Source organism: Cydia splendana, chromosome 6 (assembly GCF_910591565.1).
Source record: "Cydia splendana chromosome 6, ilCydSple1.2, whole genome shotgun sequence".
Classification (NCBI taxonomy): domain Eukaryota; kingdom Metazoa; phylum Arthropoda; class Insecta; order Lepidoptera; family Tortricidae; genus Cydia; species Cydia splendana.
In genome coordinates, this window is record NC_085965.1 from 21,797,805 (window position 1) to 21,811,701 (window position 13,897).

The 13,897-nt window shown below is 39.2% G+C and overlaps 1 protein-coding gene across 1 annotated transcript; it reads right to left on the reverse strand.

The window, feature by feature from the left end:
- Positions 1–2,120: 2,120 nt before the first annotated feature.
- On the reverse strand, positions 2,121–11,568 carry LOC134791573 (uncharacterized). The gene is made up of 3 exons (XM_063762622.1): positions 11,485–11,568; positions 10,285–10,425; positions 2,121–4,183 (listed from the first exon to the last, which is right to left on the reverse strand). Exons 1-3 carry the CDS (start codon positions 11,566–11,568, stop codon positions 3,674–3,676), a joined length of 735 nt encoding a protein of 244 aa, XP_063618692.1. The 3' UTR covers positions 2,121–3,673.
- Positions 11,569–13,897: the final 2,329 nt, after the last annotated feature.

Sequence of the window (13,897 nt, forward strand, 5' to 3'; positions counted from 1 at the left end):
CCGCCCTTTATCGCTTTAGAACCGGAATTGGTAACTGTGCACACCACTGGCACAAATGGGGTTGGAGCCCCTCTCCTGCCTGCGAGTGCGGACACCCAGACCAGACCATCATCATCATCATCATCATCCTGGCGTCAATCCCGGCTGTGCCCCCGCGCGGGGCGCGAGGACCCGGGGTCCGCCTTCCGACTCCTTCGTGACCACTTTGCCCGATCTTCGGCATCCCTGGAAATGAGTCCGTTGGCACGCATGTCCTCCTTGACGACATCAAGCCATCGCTTCTTGGGCCGGCCTCTTCTTCCCGTACCGGGAGGAGGCGGCATGGCCAGGCATTTGTTACCCACGTAACTTGCCGGTCTGCGCGAGACGTGGCCATACCAACGAAGGCGACACTCTTGCAGTTTGTCTGCAATGTCACGGACGCCAAGACTACCCCGAATGTGGGCGTTTCGGACGCGATCCTTGCGTGAAACTCCGCACATCCACCGTAGCATCTTCATTTCCGTGACACGCAGTTCCTGCTTGTGCCGCTCTAGTAAAGGCCAAGTCTCGCTGCCGTACAGAAGGGCAGGTCTAATGATGGTCTTATAGACCTGTCCCTTCAACTTAATCGGCATTTTGGGGTCACAAATAACCCCAGTCATCTCCCGCCATTTGACCCAAGCAGCGGAAATTCGGGCTTTGACGTCGCTGTCGATGTCCCCGGTAGTGCTAAGTACAGATCCTAGGTACTTAACTTGATCCGTGCGCTCGACCATGTCCACGCCTATGCGGACGGGTAGAGGATCTGTACTATTGCAGGCCATGTACTCTGTCTTCGCCACATTTAGTTTAAGACCGCCGTTCTCCAGCGACCCCCTCCATCTGTTCACACGCTGGACAAGTCGGCCCTTATCAGAGTCTGTCAGCGCGATATCATCAGCATACATGAATAGCCACGGTGGCTGCTCATGGTAGTCTCGGATGCTGGCTGACAGGGCGTCTAATATCACGCTAAACAGAAACGGGCTGAGCACAGAGCCCTGATGTACTCCAACAGTGACAGAGAAGGGGTTGGTGTCACCAACAGCGGTCCTGACTATTGAATCAGAATCGTGGTACATGTCCCGGATAGTGTCAATATAGGCCTCAGGTACAGCCTTGGACCGCAGCGCCCACCAGATCATCTCACGAGGGACACAGTCAAAGGCCTTTTCCATGTCCAGAAACAAGAAATGTAGAGGCGTGTTCTTTGCTCTGTATCCCTCCATGAGGGTCCTCAGGGCAAATACAGGGTCCATCGTTCCGCACCCTGGCCGAAACCCATATTGACACTCCGAGACTGTACACTCCTGTCGGAGCCGAGCATCGATTATGCGCTCAAAGAGCTTCATGACACCCAGACCAGACCATCGAACACATAGTGCTGGAATGTCCCCTCACAAAATATATGGGCCATGTGAATGACTTCAATATCCTGGCTGAAGAAGCGGCTGCTTACCTGAGTAGGGCGAAATTTTAATTATAATTTGTAAGCATACCTAATAAATTTTTGTATCCAGTGACATGTAACGAAGCCATACGATAAATTAATACCCAACTGCCCTCGTAATCCATACTCATCCCATTTCACGGTACATTAGGTATAATTAAAAATAAATGTAATTATTTTGTCTTAACCCTTTGACCATTATTTTTTTATAGCAATGAATCGAGAACTTTAACGATACGCACAGCATGAATTATTTTTTTTATGATTTTTGAGAAAGAGAAATATATATATTATTTCGGGGTTGCCAAGGGCAGTATGTGACAAGACCGTCATGTCAGTTTGCCGGGGGAACTACGGGTGGCATGAAGTATCTAAAATCAATAAATTAAAAACCAATAGAATGATAATAATTATAACCTTTATTTAACTTAAAAAGATTTGTTTATTCTATTTATAATATTTTTAATATATACTATTATTATGTAGTTATGTATGTATTGTATATTATTTCCAAGTAGGTATTGTAATCCCAGCAAAACTGTAGATAGGTTGCTAGCATGTAATAATTTGAAGTATTGAATTAAGCCATTGCTCCATATATAAATCAATAACAATAGTAGCCAAACCTACCCTTTCCTTTAATAAACACCAGACACTTAACGGATAGTGGCAAATATATTGCCGTCTTCATTTTTTTTTAATTATCAAATAACAGATTTATTTTCTTTAAACTTTATATAGCCAAACTTGTCTCTGAAAATAGAGAATTGTGACAATCGGATGAATCCAGCAAATATAATATTTTATTTACAAACATTTTTGTTCAAATGTAGGCAATAGTTAAAAATCTAAGTTCAGGCCTAAGAATCATCATTTAACAAGGGATGGAGTAACGTTTATCAGCTCTCCTTTTTTCGTAGATTGGTACGAGTATATTCTCTTATGCGAACCAAAATTTATATTAACTAACAACACGTTCATTGAGAAAAAAAAAATATCTGAGTGGTATGACGGCAAATATCTTGCCGTTACCCACTAAAGGGTTATTAAATTAATTTTACAGTTTAAATTCACGTGTTTTCAGTCACTCGCGCGACATGTTTCGGAGAGCCTGGGTCTCCTTTCTCAAACACTAACCCCCCTATTCATAAACGTTTACTAAAGTTGACAAGCCGATAATAATTGATTGTCCCTTTCCATCATACCAATACGTCGGAAAGGGACAAACGATTATTATCGGGCTTATTTTTGTCTTACGTACTTTAAAATCACTAAAGGAAGGATGCTCAGCACGAAGAATCTCATACATTGACACGATATTTCTTATCTCTATCGTACGCGCATAATTATATTGCTGACTCGCTCACACGGTGGCATTGACCACCGACACCATCGCGACAGCAATATAAAATTATGTACGTGTGATAGAGATAGGAAATGGCTTGTCAGTTTATGGCATGTATAATATGTTGGTTTGTTAGTTAGTGTGGGTCAAATCTTGGAAACTAATTTTGACCCACTTCCCCATTTCCTATTGAGCTGAAAATTTGCATACATATGTAGGTAAGTCGGGTGAAAATGCAATGTTATGGTACCATCGAGCTGATCTGATGATGGAGGCAGGAGGTGGCCTATTGGCCATAGGAACTCTGTGATGAAAAAACGCAACCTTGTGTTTGGGGTTTTTAGAATTGTCTCGATGAGTATTAGTTGACTGTGGTAAGAAATGTACAGCCAGCGATAAAAGCTTGTAGATACCAAAAATGATTTTTTTGCCAATAACTTATTTAGGTCAACTCAGGATTATTTCAAGCAGAGTGGAGGAGGAGGATATGGACAGGATGATTTTTGTCTCTTTAATTGTAAATGTACGTATTTTATTAAAACTACTGTTTTCATCTCGATCTTATAAGTACCTACTCGGGTTTTCTTTAAATTTTCTCCAAACTACTACCGTTAAACGGGGTGAATAGGGACAAATTTAAAAAAGACATTTTCCTGACAATTTCTTTAAAAATACTCACACAAATCGTACCATTCGATTGAAAATAACAGTAGATTTTGTATGATACAATTTGTGTAAGTATTTTGCAAAAAAATGTCAGGTAAAACACATTTTAAGTTTTGTTTTTATTCACCCGTCATCCCTATTCACCCCGGTTGGCGGTATATTTTATTAATACTACCTACTAGAGCTTTCACTTAACCAACTATGTTTTCTAAGTTAGAAAAATCCGGCCAAGGTACATCTGTTTCATGTGTCGTTTTTTTATCCGTTTGCTCATATTTCGGAACTTTATTCTTATCCTCTTCTGTTGTCTTGATTTCTTCTTTACTTATATCACCAATATTGTTCTTGTGGTTGAGTCTCTGATACTTCACTATTAGTTCTAAAATGTCATGTTGCATATTTACTTTTAAAGCGCTTGTTAAATTTTTCATGGAATTGCCGACGTACTGTCCAAATACAAAGTCTTCATTGACTTGATGTGTCAGAAACTCTCTGCCCAGTTGTGTGAGGACATCCTTTACAAAGTTGACAGCAATATCATTCGGTGCTCTTGAGATGCGAGTTTTATTATTAATTGCGTTTTTGCGCATTGCTTTGCTTCTGTCGAATTTAGGTCTTATAGGCGGGGGTCCGACTGCGACTGAGACTACTCCATCTGTGTCCATGTCATCCGGTCTAAGTGGTGTTAAGTGTCCAGATGGCTGAATAAAATAATAAATTGTCAATTAATGAAAGGGAATTTTTACTATTTGTGTAATTAAATTACCAGTGTCTTCTGTTTTATCATAAAAGGCTAGCCGAAAATCAAAAACTATTATGGCAAATGAAGTTCAAATATAACTAGTACCTAGTACCACCAATAAAAAAATAATATTAGCTTACTAAGACAAAGTCCTAAATTAAGTAAATCCATGTTAAAAACTAGATTAAAAGAATATCTTCTCAATTTATCTTGATTATAAAGTGAAGTTAATTAAAGGGTGTAAATAATGTAAACAAACTCATTTACCTTTATAAGTAACTTAGTAATCTCGCACATTTGAAGGACAATCTTGAACATGTCAAGAGTTTATACCTATACTTACACTGAAATATTTATTTAGGTATATCAATTTCTATTTAAAATATATGTTAATTATTAATATTTCAGTGAAAATCACCCGTGTAAAAATTTTAGGTTTAGTGTCAAATGATAACAAATACAGTTATATTTGTTTACATTATTTGCCATTTCTTTTATAACCATATTAACCATAGTTTATATATATATATGTTTTTCACATGAAACTGTTAGTTTATGTCATAAAATTAGTATAATAGGTTAAGTGGGTATCGTCTTGGGTCGTCCCATTCGTTTTTCGTCAAGTTCTTAAATTAGTCCTATTCTGCTTTCGTCACTCATTCTACATTGAAAGCCACCGACGATTGTGACGAATGTAGAATGAGTGAGGAAAGCAGAATAGGATTAATTTAAGAACTTGACGAAAAACGAATGGGACGACCCAAGACGATACCGTTAAGTTGTATGTCAGGTGGGGTATAACACGGGTAAATAAGACTAAGTTTTGAACACTCAAAAACTTATTCTACTTCCTTCCTATTTCATTTAAAAAGAATCCTTGTGTGTAGACTTCTTTTTAAATGAAATATAATATATTTTTTAATGTTAAAAACTTAGTTCTATTTTACCCGTGTCTTATATTTATATTTTTCATTCGATAGCGCGCCGTGACTTTCGTGTTTGCGTTAAGTATCATTTTGTATAGGATATTGCTTTTCCAAAACATCCCGCTTGGCGCGCTGTTCAAAATCCCATACAAAAATAGACAACGCAAACGTGAACGCTCTCTGTTGAGGCCGGACAGCCGGACGTACGAAAGCATTCTTGCCAAGCTGAAACGGAGACCTTCGCTTCGCTTGGTCGATAAATATAATACTTCATAAGTATTTCGACGGCTTCCTAGCCTAGTCGATAGTGACCCTGCCTACGAAGCAAGAGGTCCCGGGTTCGAATCCTGGGAAAGACATTTATTTATTTTCACCTCAGCAGCTCGAACAAGGGTACTTTGCTTCTTAAAAACAGTGAGCAAAATGCGATTTTGCTCACTGAGTGAGACAAAATGACATTCAAGTGACCTTTATAGTCAAATTTCATTTCAACATGCGGGGTCTAATACAAGTTCGAAATACTTGGGTTCTATTATCTCTGTCCCTTTCACACTGTTAGCAAAAAGAAATAGACAAAAAAAAGTTCAAACGACATTCAACGGTATATTGACGGTTTATAGACAATAGACCCCCGAAAAATGTCAGAACGCATCGTTCCAAACCACGTACGAGTATGAATTCTTAATAATTAATTAATAAAAATAAAGTTTAAGATTTGATAAAAACTGATAAAAACACAATATTTTAGGTATTTTATTGTACAATTAAAATAATGAACTCCAAAAATTAAGAGCGCTCTTACAAGAAAAGTCGAAATAATGCAAAATTGATGATACTAGTCGAAGAAATTCAGGACTTTGCGCTCATTATTAGAAACAATGAGTACTTGTTCCAGTAAAAGCGTCTTCTTATCTTTATAAATATCGTTGTAAATATTAGAAAAAGGACTTATTAAATTAGTAATGATTTTTTTTCTGATGGTCGTTTCCGAAAAACCCCGTGAAGCACTGAATGGCGAGCTCTTATTTGGAAATGTTGAGAATTTTACTCTGCTAAACCTGGCTATTTTGTATTACTAATACCCTGTACTTTAGGCATATCAAACTATATTTTTCCTACATACCTTTGAGAAAGAGAAAATCAAAGTAAAACGAACTCGATTTTCTCTCCGAAGCAAGTGTCAATTCCTACGAAAATCTACTTAATATCGAAGTCATTTTCATACTCAAGCAATCTGCAACGTTTGCTTATACTGTTGGTATACATTAGTGTTTATGAAATTCTACTATAATTTTTTGGCAATTTTTTGAAAACTACTCTATATTACCGATGACGCGCGCTGCGCCAGCTCAGTGCCGCGGCAGAGCTTGTAGAGGCAGGACGTGTGTCGGTCGGCTCCGCACATTTTCAACGGCGACGACGAGGTTTTTTATCATTGTGTGCGGCGGGCGCCGTGTAAAACGCTATACTGTGTGCGTGTAAACCGCAACGAGAGACTTTGATCCTAGCACCGTTTTTATAGTATTATAATTTATAATGGTACAGTTTAATAAACTACCGGACAGGATTAAAAATATTTGAAACGACCTGACATTCTATATGTATTTATTTGACTCAAGATAGTACTCAGGGTCTGATGATGGAGCCGGAAGGTGGTCACCGGTACCAATCAACCATGCAACTAAACCACTTCGTGTTTAGGCTCGTTTTATTCATCTTAACAAGATCTTTGACACAAGATAGTACTCAGGGTCTGATGATGGAGCCGGAAGGTGGTCACCAGTACCAATCAACAATGCAACTAAACCACTTCGTGTTTAGGCTCGTTTTATTCGTCTCAACAAGATCTTTGACTTAAGATAGTACTCAGGGTCTGATGATGGAGCCGGAAGGTGGTCACCGGTACCAATCAACCATGCAACTAGACCACTTCGTGTTTGGGCTCGTTTGATTCGTCTCAACAAGATCTTTGGCACAAGATAATACTCAGGGTCTGATGATGGAGCCGGAAGGTGGTCACCGGTACCAATCAACCATGCAACTAAACCACTTCGTGTTTAGGCTCGTTTGATTCGTCTCAACAAGATCTTTGACACAAGATAGTACTCAGGGTCTGATGATGGAGCCGGCAGGTGGTCACCGGTACCAATCAACCATGCCACTAAACCACTTCGTGTTTAGGCTCGTTTTATTCGTTTCTACAAGATCTTTGACACAAGATAGTACTCAGGGTCTGATGTTGGAGCCGGAAGGTGGTCACCGGTACCAATCAACCATGCAACTAAACCACTTCGTGTTTAGGCTCGTTTGATTCGTCTCAACAAGACCTTGGACACAAGATAGTACTCAGGATCTGATGATGGAGCTGGAAGGTGGCCACGGGTACCAGTCTACCGTGTAACTGAACCACTTCGTGTTTGGGCTCGTTTGATTTGTCGCAACAAGATCTTTGACACAAGGTAGTACTGAGGGTCTGATGATGGATCCGGAAGGTGGTGACCGGTACCAATCAACCATGCAACTAAACCACTTCGTGTTTGGCTTCGTTCGATTCGTCGCAACAAGATCTTTGACACAAGTTAGTACTCAGGGTCTGATGATGGAGCTGGACTGTGGCCACGGGTACCAGTCTACCATGTAACTGAACCACTTCGTGTTTGGGCTCGTTTGATTTGTCGCAACAAGATCTTTGACACAAGGTAGTACTGAGGGTCTGATGATGGATCCGGAAGGTGGTCACCGGTACCAATCAACCATGCAACTAAACCACTTCGTGTTTGGCTTCGTTCGATTCGTCGCAACAAGATCTTTGACACAAGTTAGTACTCAGGGTCTGATGATGGAGCTGGACTGTGGCCACGGGTACCAGTCTACCATGTAACTGAACCACTTCGTGTTTGGGCTCGTTTGATTCGTCGCAATAAGATGTTTGACACAAGATACTACTCAGGGTCTGATGATGGAGCTGATGATGACAGACAGGTACCCGTCGCCACCTTCGCGCTCCATCATCAGACCCTGAGTACTACCTTGTGTCAAAGATCTTGTTGAGATGAATAAAACGTGCCTAAACACGAAATGGTTTAGTTGCATGGTTGATTGGTACCGGTGACCACCTTCCGGCTCCAACATCAGACTGAGTATCACCTAGTGTCAAAGATCTTGTTGAGACGAATCAAACGATCCTAAACACGATGTGGTTTAGTTGCATGGTTGATTGGTAATGGTACCTTCCAGCTCCATCATCAGACCCTGAGTACTGTCTTGTGTCAAAGATCTTGTTGAGACGAATCAAACGAGCCCAAACACGAAGTTGTTTAGTTACATGATAGACTGGTACCCGTGGCCACCTTCAAGCTCCATCATCAGACCCTGTGTATCTTCAGTGTCAAAGATCTTGTTGAGACGAATCAAACGAGCCTAATCATGTTACTACATGGTTGATTGGTATCCGTGACCACTTTAATCATCATCAGATCCTCAGTACCAGTTCGTTTTTAAACCCTCGTTGATACAAACTTTACAACCTATAGGTACCAAATGCAATGACGAAACATGTAAATAAGCGAGTAGGTACCTATAATTTCTTTCGAGTAATATACCTTCATAAGTACAAGTATGGGGCTATTCATAAATTACGTCGTTTCAAATGGGAGGAGTGGGGGGGTCTGGACATCGGATGATGGTAACATGACGTAGGAGGAAACAGATTCATCCGAAGCTTGATTTTTGGATGATTTGAGGGGTGGGGGGGGTCAAAAATCGTCAAAAATAGATGACGTAATTTATGAACAGCCCCTATGTACATTCGCACTGCATTTAGTATTTTCGTTCTTACCAAATAACAGTTTTAGAACTTTAAAAGTTAAGTACAGTTAGTGTTGTTATGGTTGATTTCAATATGCTTCGCGAAGGATCAAGAATGTTTAATCCATCGTTGTAGTGCGAGTGTGGTAGAAGGGATCGGCGTACTGAGCTCGCACGGCCTGCCGCAGCGCGTAAAATACCTAAACTCGCTCAACGCCGAAATGTAATAGCGCTCTTAAGACGTTCTACTATAGTTGACAAATAGTACGTATCCGCAATTCGGACCGTACCTATCTTACGAAGTATTGTTTTACAAAAAAAAGTTGCCAATTGAAGTGTCAGTTGATGTTCGTTATTTCCATATTATTTTACTGAAATTTATTATTACGTTTTGTTTTTGTGTTTGATTGCGGTAATTAAACTTAATTGTTAGTATATCTTAAGAAAACATAAGTGCATAGGTATTAAGTGACGAAGAAGGATTACATTTTTCAAGTTGTCTAATAGGTATGTTCTCACTGCTCAGGTGAAAAATTTTGTGTACTACACGAGATCAAAGTTATTTACATCTCGTGCGCTTTTGAGTCCCTTACTACGCTCAAGATTCTAAATTAGATTCACTCGCTACGCTCGTGAATCTATTATAGAATCTTTCGCTTGCACGGGACTCAAAATAAGCACTCGAAGAAATATCAAACTTTGATCTCTTGTTGTACAAATAACTATTGCGTGATTTGATTAAGTATCACAAATATTTGTTCTTAAGTTATGGATGTTCTCTATGCTTAGGTACTCTGGGATTAGGACTGTGTACAATTGTACATTTGTAAAATGTATTCATAACTTCAACTTCAACTTTAAATCATTTTATTGCCAAAACATGATAAGTTAATATATAGTTACAGAAATATGATAACAGTACATATTTACAATACATATTAGGTATTAGTTAAGAAAAATTGTAATTATATAATCATATTGCTAGTAGGTACCACTTATTAGTATAAAAGAAGTAGGTATTTTAGTTCTAAGTGTTAAGTATTAATTAGATTTTTACATATACATAAACATATTGATTTCTACCCAAGCACAAGCATATATGTTGCTTAAAAGATAATCCCAACCTTTACCAACAACACTTTTACAAGCGATAAAATTGACTCCATTCATTTGTTTTTATTCTTTTTTCATTTTCAAATCTAATTTTTTTGTACGATAGGCGACCTACATTCGGTAATTCATGTCGGCTGGAGCTACCATTACCAAAGTCAATATAATATTCAGAACTGATCTTGAACGCTGGTTTCCCGTTTATCGTAATTAGTACCTTTCTTCGTAGCTCTCGGTATCCTGGCTCTCTGGATGGGTATCTCTTGCCTTCAGAGCCAGGCGAGTAATATTTGGAGTTATCAGGGGCTGCCATCCGAACTTTTAATGACTTGTTTTCTTCTGACTGTGGACACTGCCTCTGTTGTATAAACATATTAATGCAGTAATAAGTATAAGTATTGCGATACAGCGAGGAAATGCTGCCAGCATCTAAGGCACCATTCCGCAGGGGGATATTTTGTAATTTTTTATTTTAAGTTTAGTTTTATTTATTTTTAGATTTAGTTTTTAAGTTTTGTAGGTTAGTTATTTAATTATGCTTTTTTTTCCTAGTTATGTATATTACGTTTGTATGCACTAGTAACTACATGCAGTAATTATATTAAAATATTACTATATTCCATAATATAGGTACCGTAAACTCAGGTTAGGTACTATAGCCCTTTACTACAATGGTCCCGTTTTTAACGTGGATTATTAACGAGCCTTTTTGATGTGTACTCCTTACATTTATTTTGGAGCCTGGATATACCAATGCTTTCTTTGTAAGTATTAAATATTCATACTCAACATAATTTAGAAAATATTTATTTATATTTTACTGGAACTTGAATTTGGACCATAGTTGTAAGTTGTGGACTAAAGTTTACGGACAGAGTTTACGGTAACGGGGTAAATAGGGATGGCTGGGGTGAATAGGGACAAAACTCAAAATGTGATTTACCTGACAATTTCTTAATAACTACCCATACAAATCGTATCATACAAAATCTACCATTATGTTTAATCGAACGATACAATTTTTGAAGAAATTTTCAGGTGAATCACACTTTAGTTTTTGTCCCTATTCACCCCAGCCATCCCTATTCACCCCGGTTGCAGGTACTCAGTATTTTGAAGTCTTTTTGAGTAGCTCATGAAGTCTTGATCACTGGCCGCATGGCAAGGAAGCGTAGGGATGGACATTGGACATATGGCCGCGTTGGGTGGACAATATAGCATCAGATCATAAAGCCACATTACAGCCTAATATACACCAGGCCCAAGATGGACTGATAGTGATGGTGGTAGTGGTGATATGATCTTATCTTATCTTATTGTTTTCGGGGGCCCTTGCGAATACACTTCGACCTATAGGGATCTTTTGAGCAATTACCCCCTAGAAAAGATCCATCAACTACTCAAGAGCTTTTCCCACCATATCCATGTGCCGGATGATGGAGCTCATGGATAGAGTTTTGAAGTCCTTTGGTTCCAGATATCCTGCTCCAAAGTCCTTCATTATTTGTATGGCGAGGGCGTGGTAGTGGTGATGGTGATGGATAGATGGTGGATGGAGTGTGTGAGAGATAATATGAAACGAGCGCAAGTGAATGATGAGATTACGGGCGATAGAGAGGTATGGAAGTAAAAGACATGTTGCGCCGACCCCAAGTAAATTGGACAAGGGCAAGCGAAGGATGATACACCAGGCCCAAGATAGAGCGGCTTGGAGAGCAGAGTCGGATTTTCCCGAAGACCCAGTAGACTCAGGCCTAAAGCGGCAAGATATTAGGGGCGGTAGCACAGCAGCAGTCTATATGATGAGTGCTGAGAAAGGGCCGGCTACTAGTTACTACTACTGAGTAGGACAGGGTCAGATAGCCTGGAAAAGCTCATAATTACTGGCCGCATGGCAAGGAAGCGTAGAGATGGACGTATTGCCACGCGTTGGGCGGACAGAATAGCAACAGATAATAAAGCCACATTACAGGCTAATATATACCAGGCCTAAGATAGAGCGGCTTGAAGAGCAGAGCACTGGTGAAGAGTGCCCACACTTCCACAGTCGGGTCAAACTCAAAACCATGTTCAGATCTTTCCTATGGACATACCCAAAAGGGGATTAAGGGTTAAATAAGAAAATTTGCCTTTAAAAATTTAACTTTTGGGTATGTCCACAGGTAAGAACTGAACATGGTTTTGAGTTTGACCCAGTCGTCATGTCCCTCAGTCATGAGGATACGACAAAGAAGAAATAGACACAAAAAATACTTACAGTTATAATAATCTGCATAGCCAGTAGCACTAGAAGAAACACTCTTGATTCCATCGCGATTACTGATCAAATGTTACGCATTGCGGTTGACATCAACAGACACGTCGAAGACAATAGTACTGCACCGACGTGCATAACAACCCCAAATACCATTCGAGAATACATTCAATTATGTACCGTGTCCCTGAACAATACGTATCACATTTGAACTGGCGTTAAATGGCTGTTTGTGTAGTGCACAGAGAAGATATCAACTCGTAAACATGGTGGACAATGCGCGATAAATGTTTGTTTATTCCTTCAATTGGGTTACATAACATAGGTACATACAAAATACAAAAATTACAAAATACAAAATTTCTATAATACGACGTTATTGACGGAATGAAGGGCGCTGTCAGTGATTTGATTTTTTTATCATATATATATTAGGTATTGTAGCGCCACCTATTTAAGGTTTTTTGATGGACACTTTTGATACATGGAGATTGTTTTCCTTACCTTTACCTCCCTTAGTTTTCTGGTTGAAGAAATGTCACTTTTGACACTGACAGATCAGTATCGTACCGCTGTAACTTCTTATAAGCATCGTTCGAATCGGGCCGTTAAGATTTGACGTTACGTTACAGCTACATCACGGGTCTCTATTGTTTCCCAAAAAGTTTAAGTCATAATGTATTGTTTGGCCGCATTTTCGTTAGTCATAATTTGTTTGGTTGAAATGGAGTCAATTTTCAGGATTGCCGTAAAACAAACCTAACAGAACCTATCTATAGGATAACCTTACGAAAATCCTAAAAAGTTAATGGTTTCAGTTTTATGACTAATGATAATATGACAAACAATACATTATGACTTAAAACTTTATGGGAAACAAAGGGACCCATTCACAGTCTATACATTCGTTCGACGGCGCGCACCAAAGGCGGTTTTATCGCAGTTTTATCACTTGCGATGTCATGCATCACTTTCACACTTACACCGAAAAAAATAATTTTCTACAATACTACCAGAACGTATAGTAATTAAAAATATAGTTATACCTACTAAAATCCGGTAGTAATAACAAAAAATGTTGTATCGTGTAAAACTTGTTTTTTAAACATCACTGTTTAATTCTAGTTAAATGCAATTTAGTACTGCTTACAATTTCGTTGTATACGAGTATGTAAAGATGCAAGTGTTGTAAATATTAAACGTTTGTCTCGTTTAATATATGCATCGTAACACTAACTATTGATATGTAAAAATAAAGATACGAGTGTACACGTTACAAGTTATTATGTTGTGGTTACTATAATGCATTGTAGTCTGAACGAATCAAACAGTTGGGCCAACACCACGGTGTATGCGCGGGTGGCGGGGGGCGGAGAAAGGAATTGCGCAAGTCACAGAACGGCAGCCATTACGCCAGCGTCTTACGTTCCGGCCGGTCGATGTTTTATTTACGTAGATCCTGTCCATAATTTTATTGTAAACTAGTACAAGTGTATAGTATAAGTGCGTGTTGTTTGCGTGTTGCTGACACAGTGAAATGTGCGGGCTCCGATTAAGGAAAAGTCCTCCCGCACCG

Bases quoted from the DNA above. Each gene is read 5' to 3' on its own strand.
- LOC134791573 (XM_063762622.1), bottom strand. From the start codon at position 11,568: ATGAAGGACTTTGGAGCAGGATATCTGGAACCAAAGGACTTCAAAACT. The intron at 10,426-11,484 runs GTGGGAAAAGCT...TTTATACAACAG, and splicing joins TCATCCGGCACATGGATATG to AGGCAGTGTCCACAGTCAGA. The intron at 4,184-10,284 runs GTACTAATTACG...TATTTTATTCAG, and splicing joins ACCGAGAGCTACGAAGAAAG to CCATCTGGACACTTAACACC.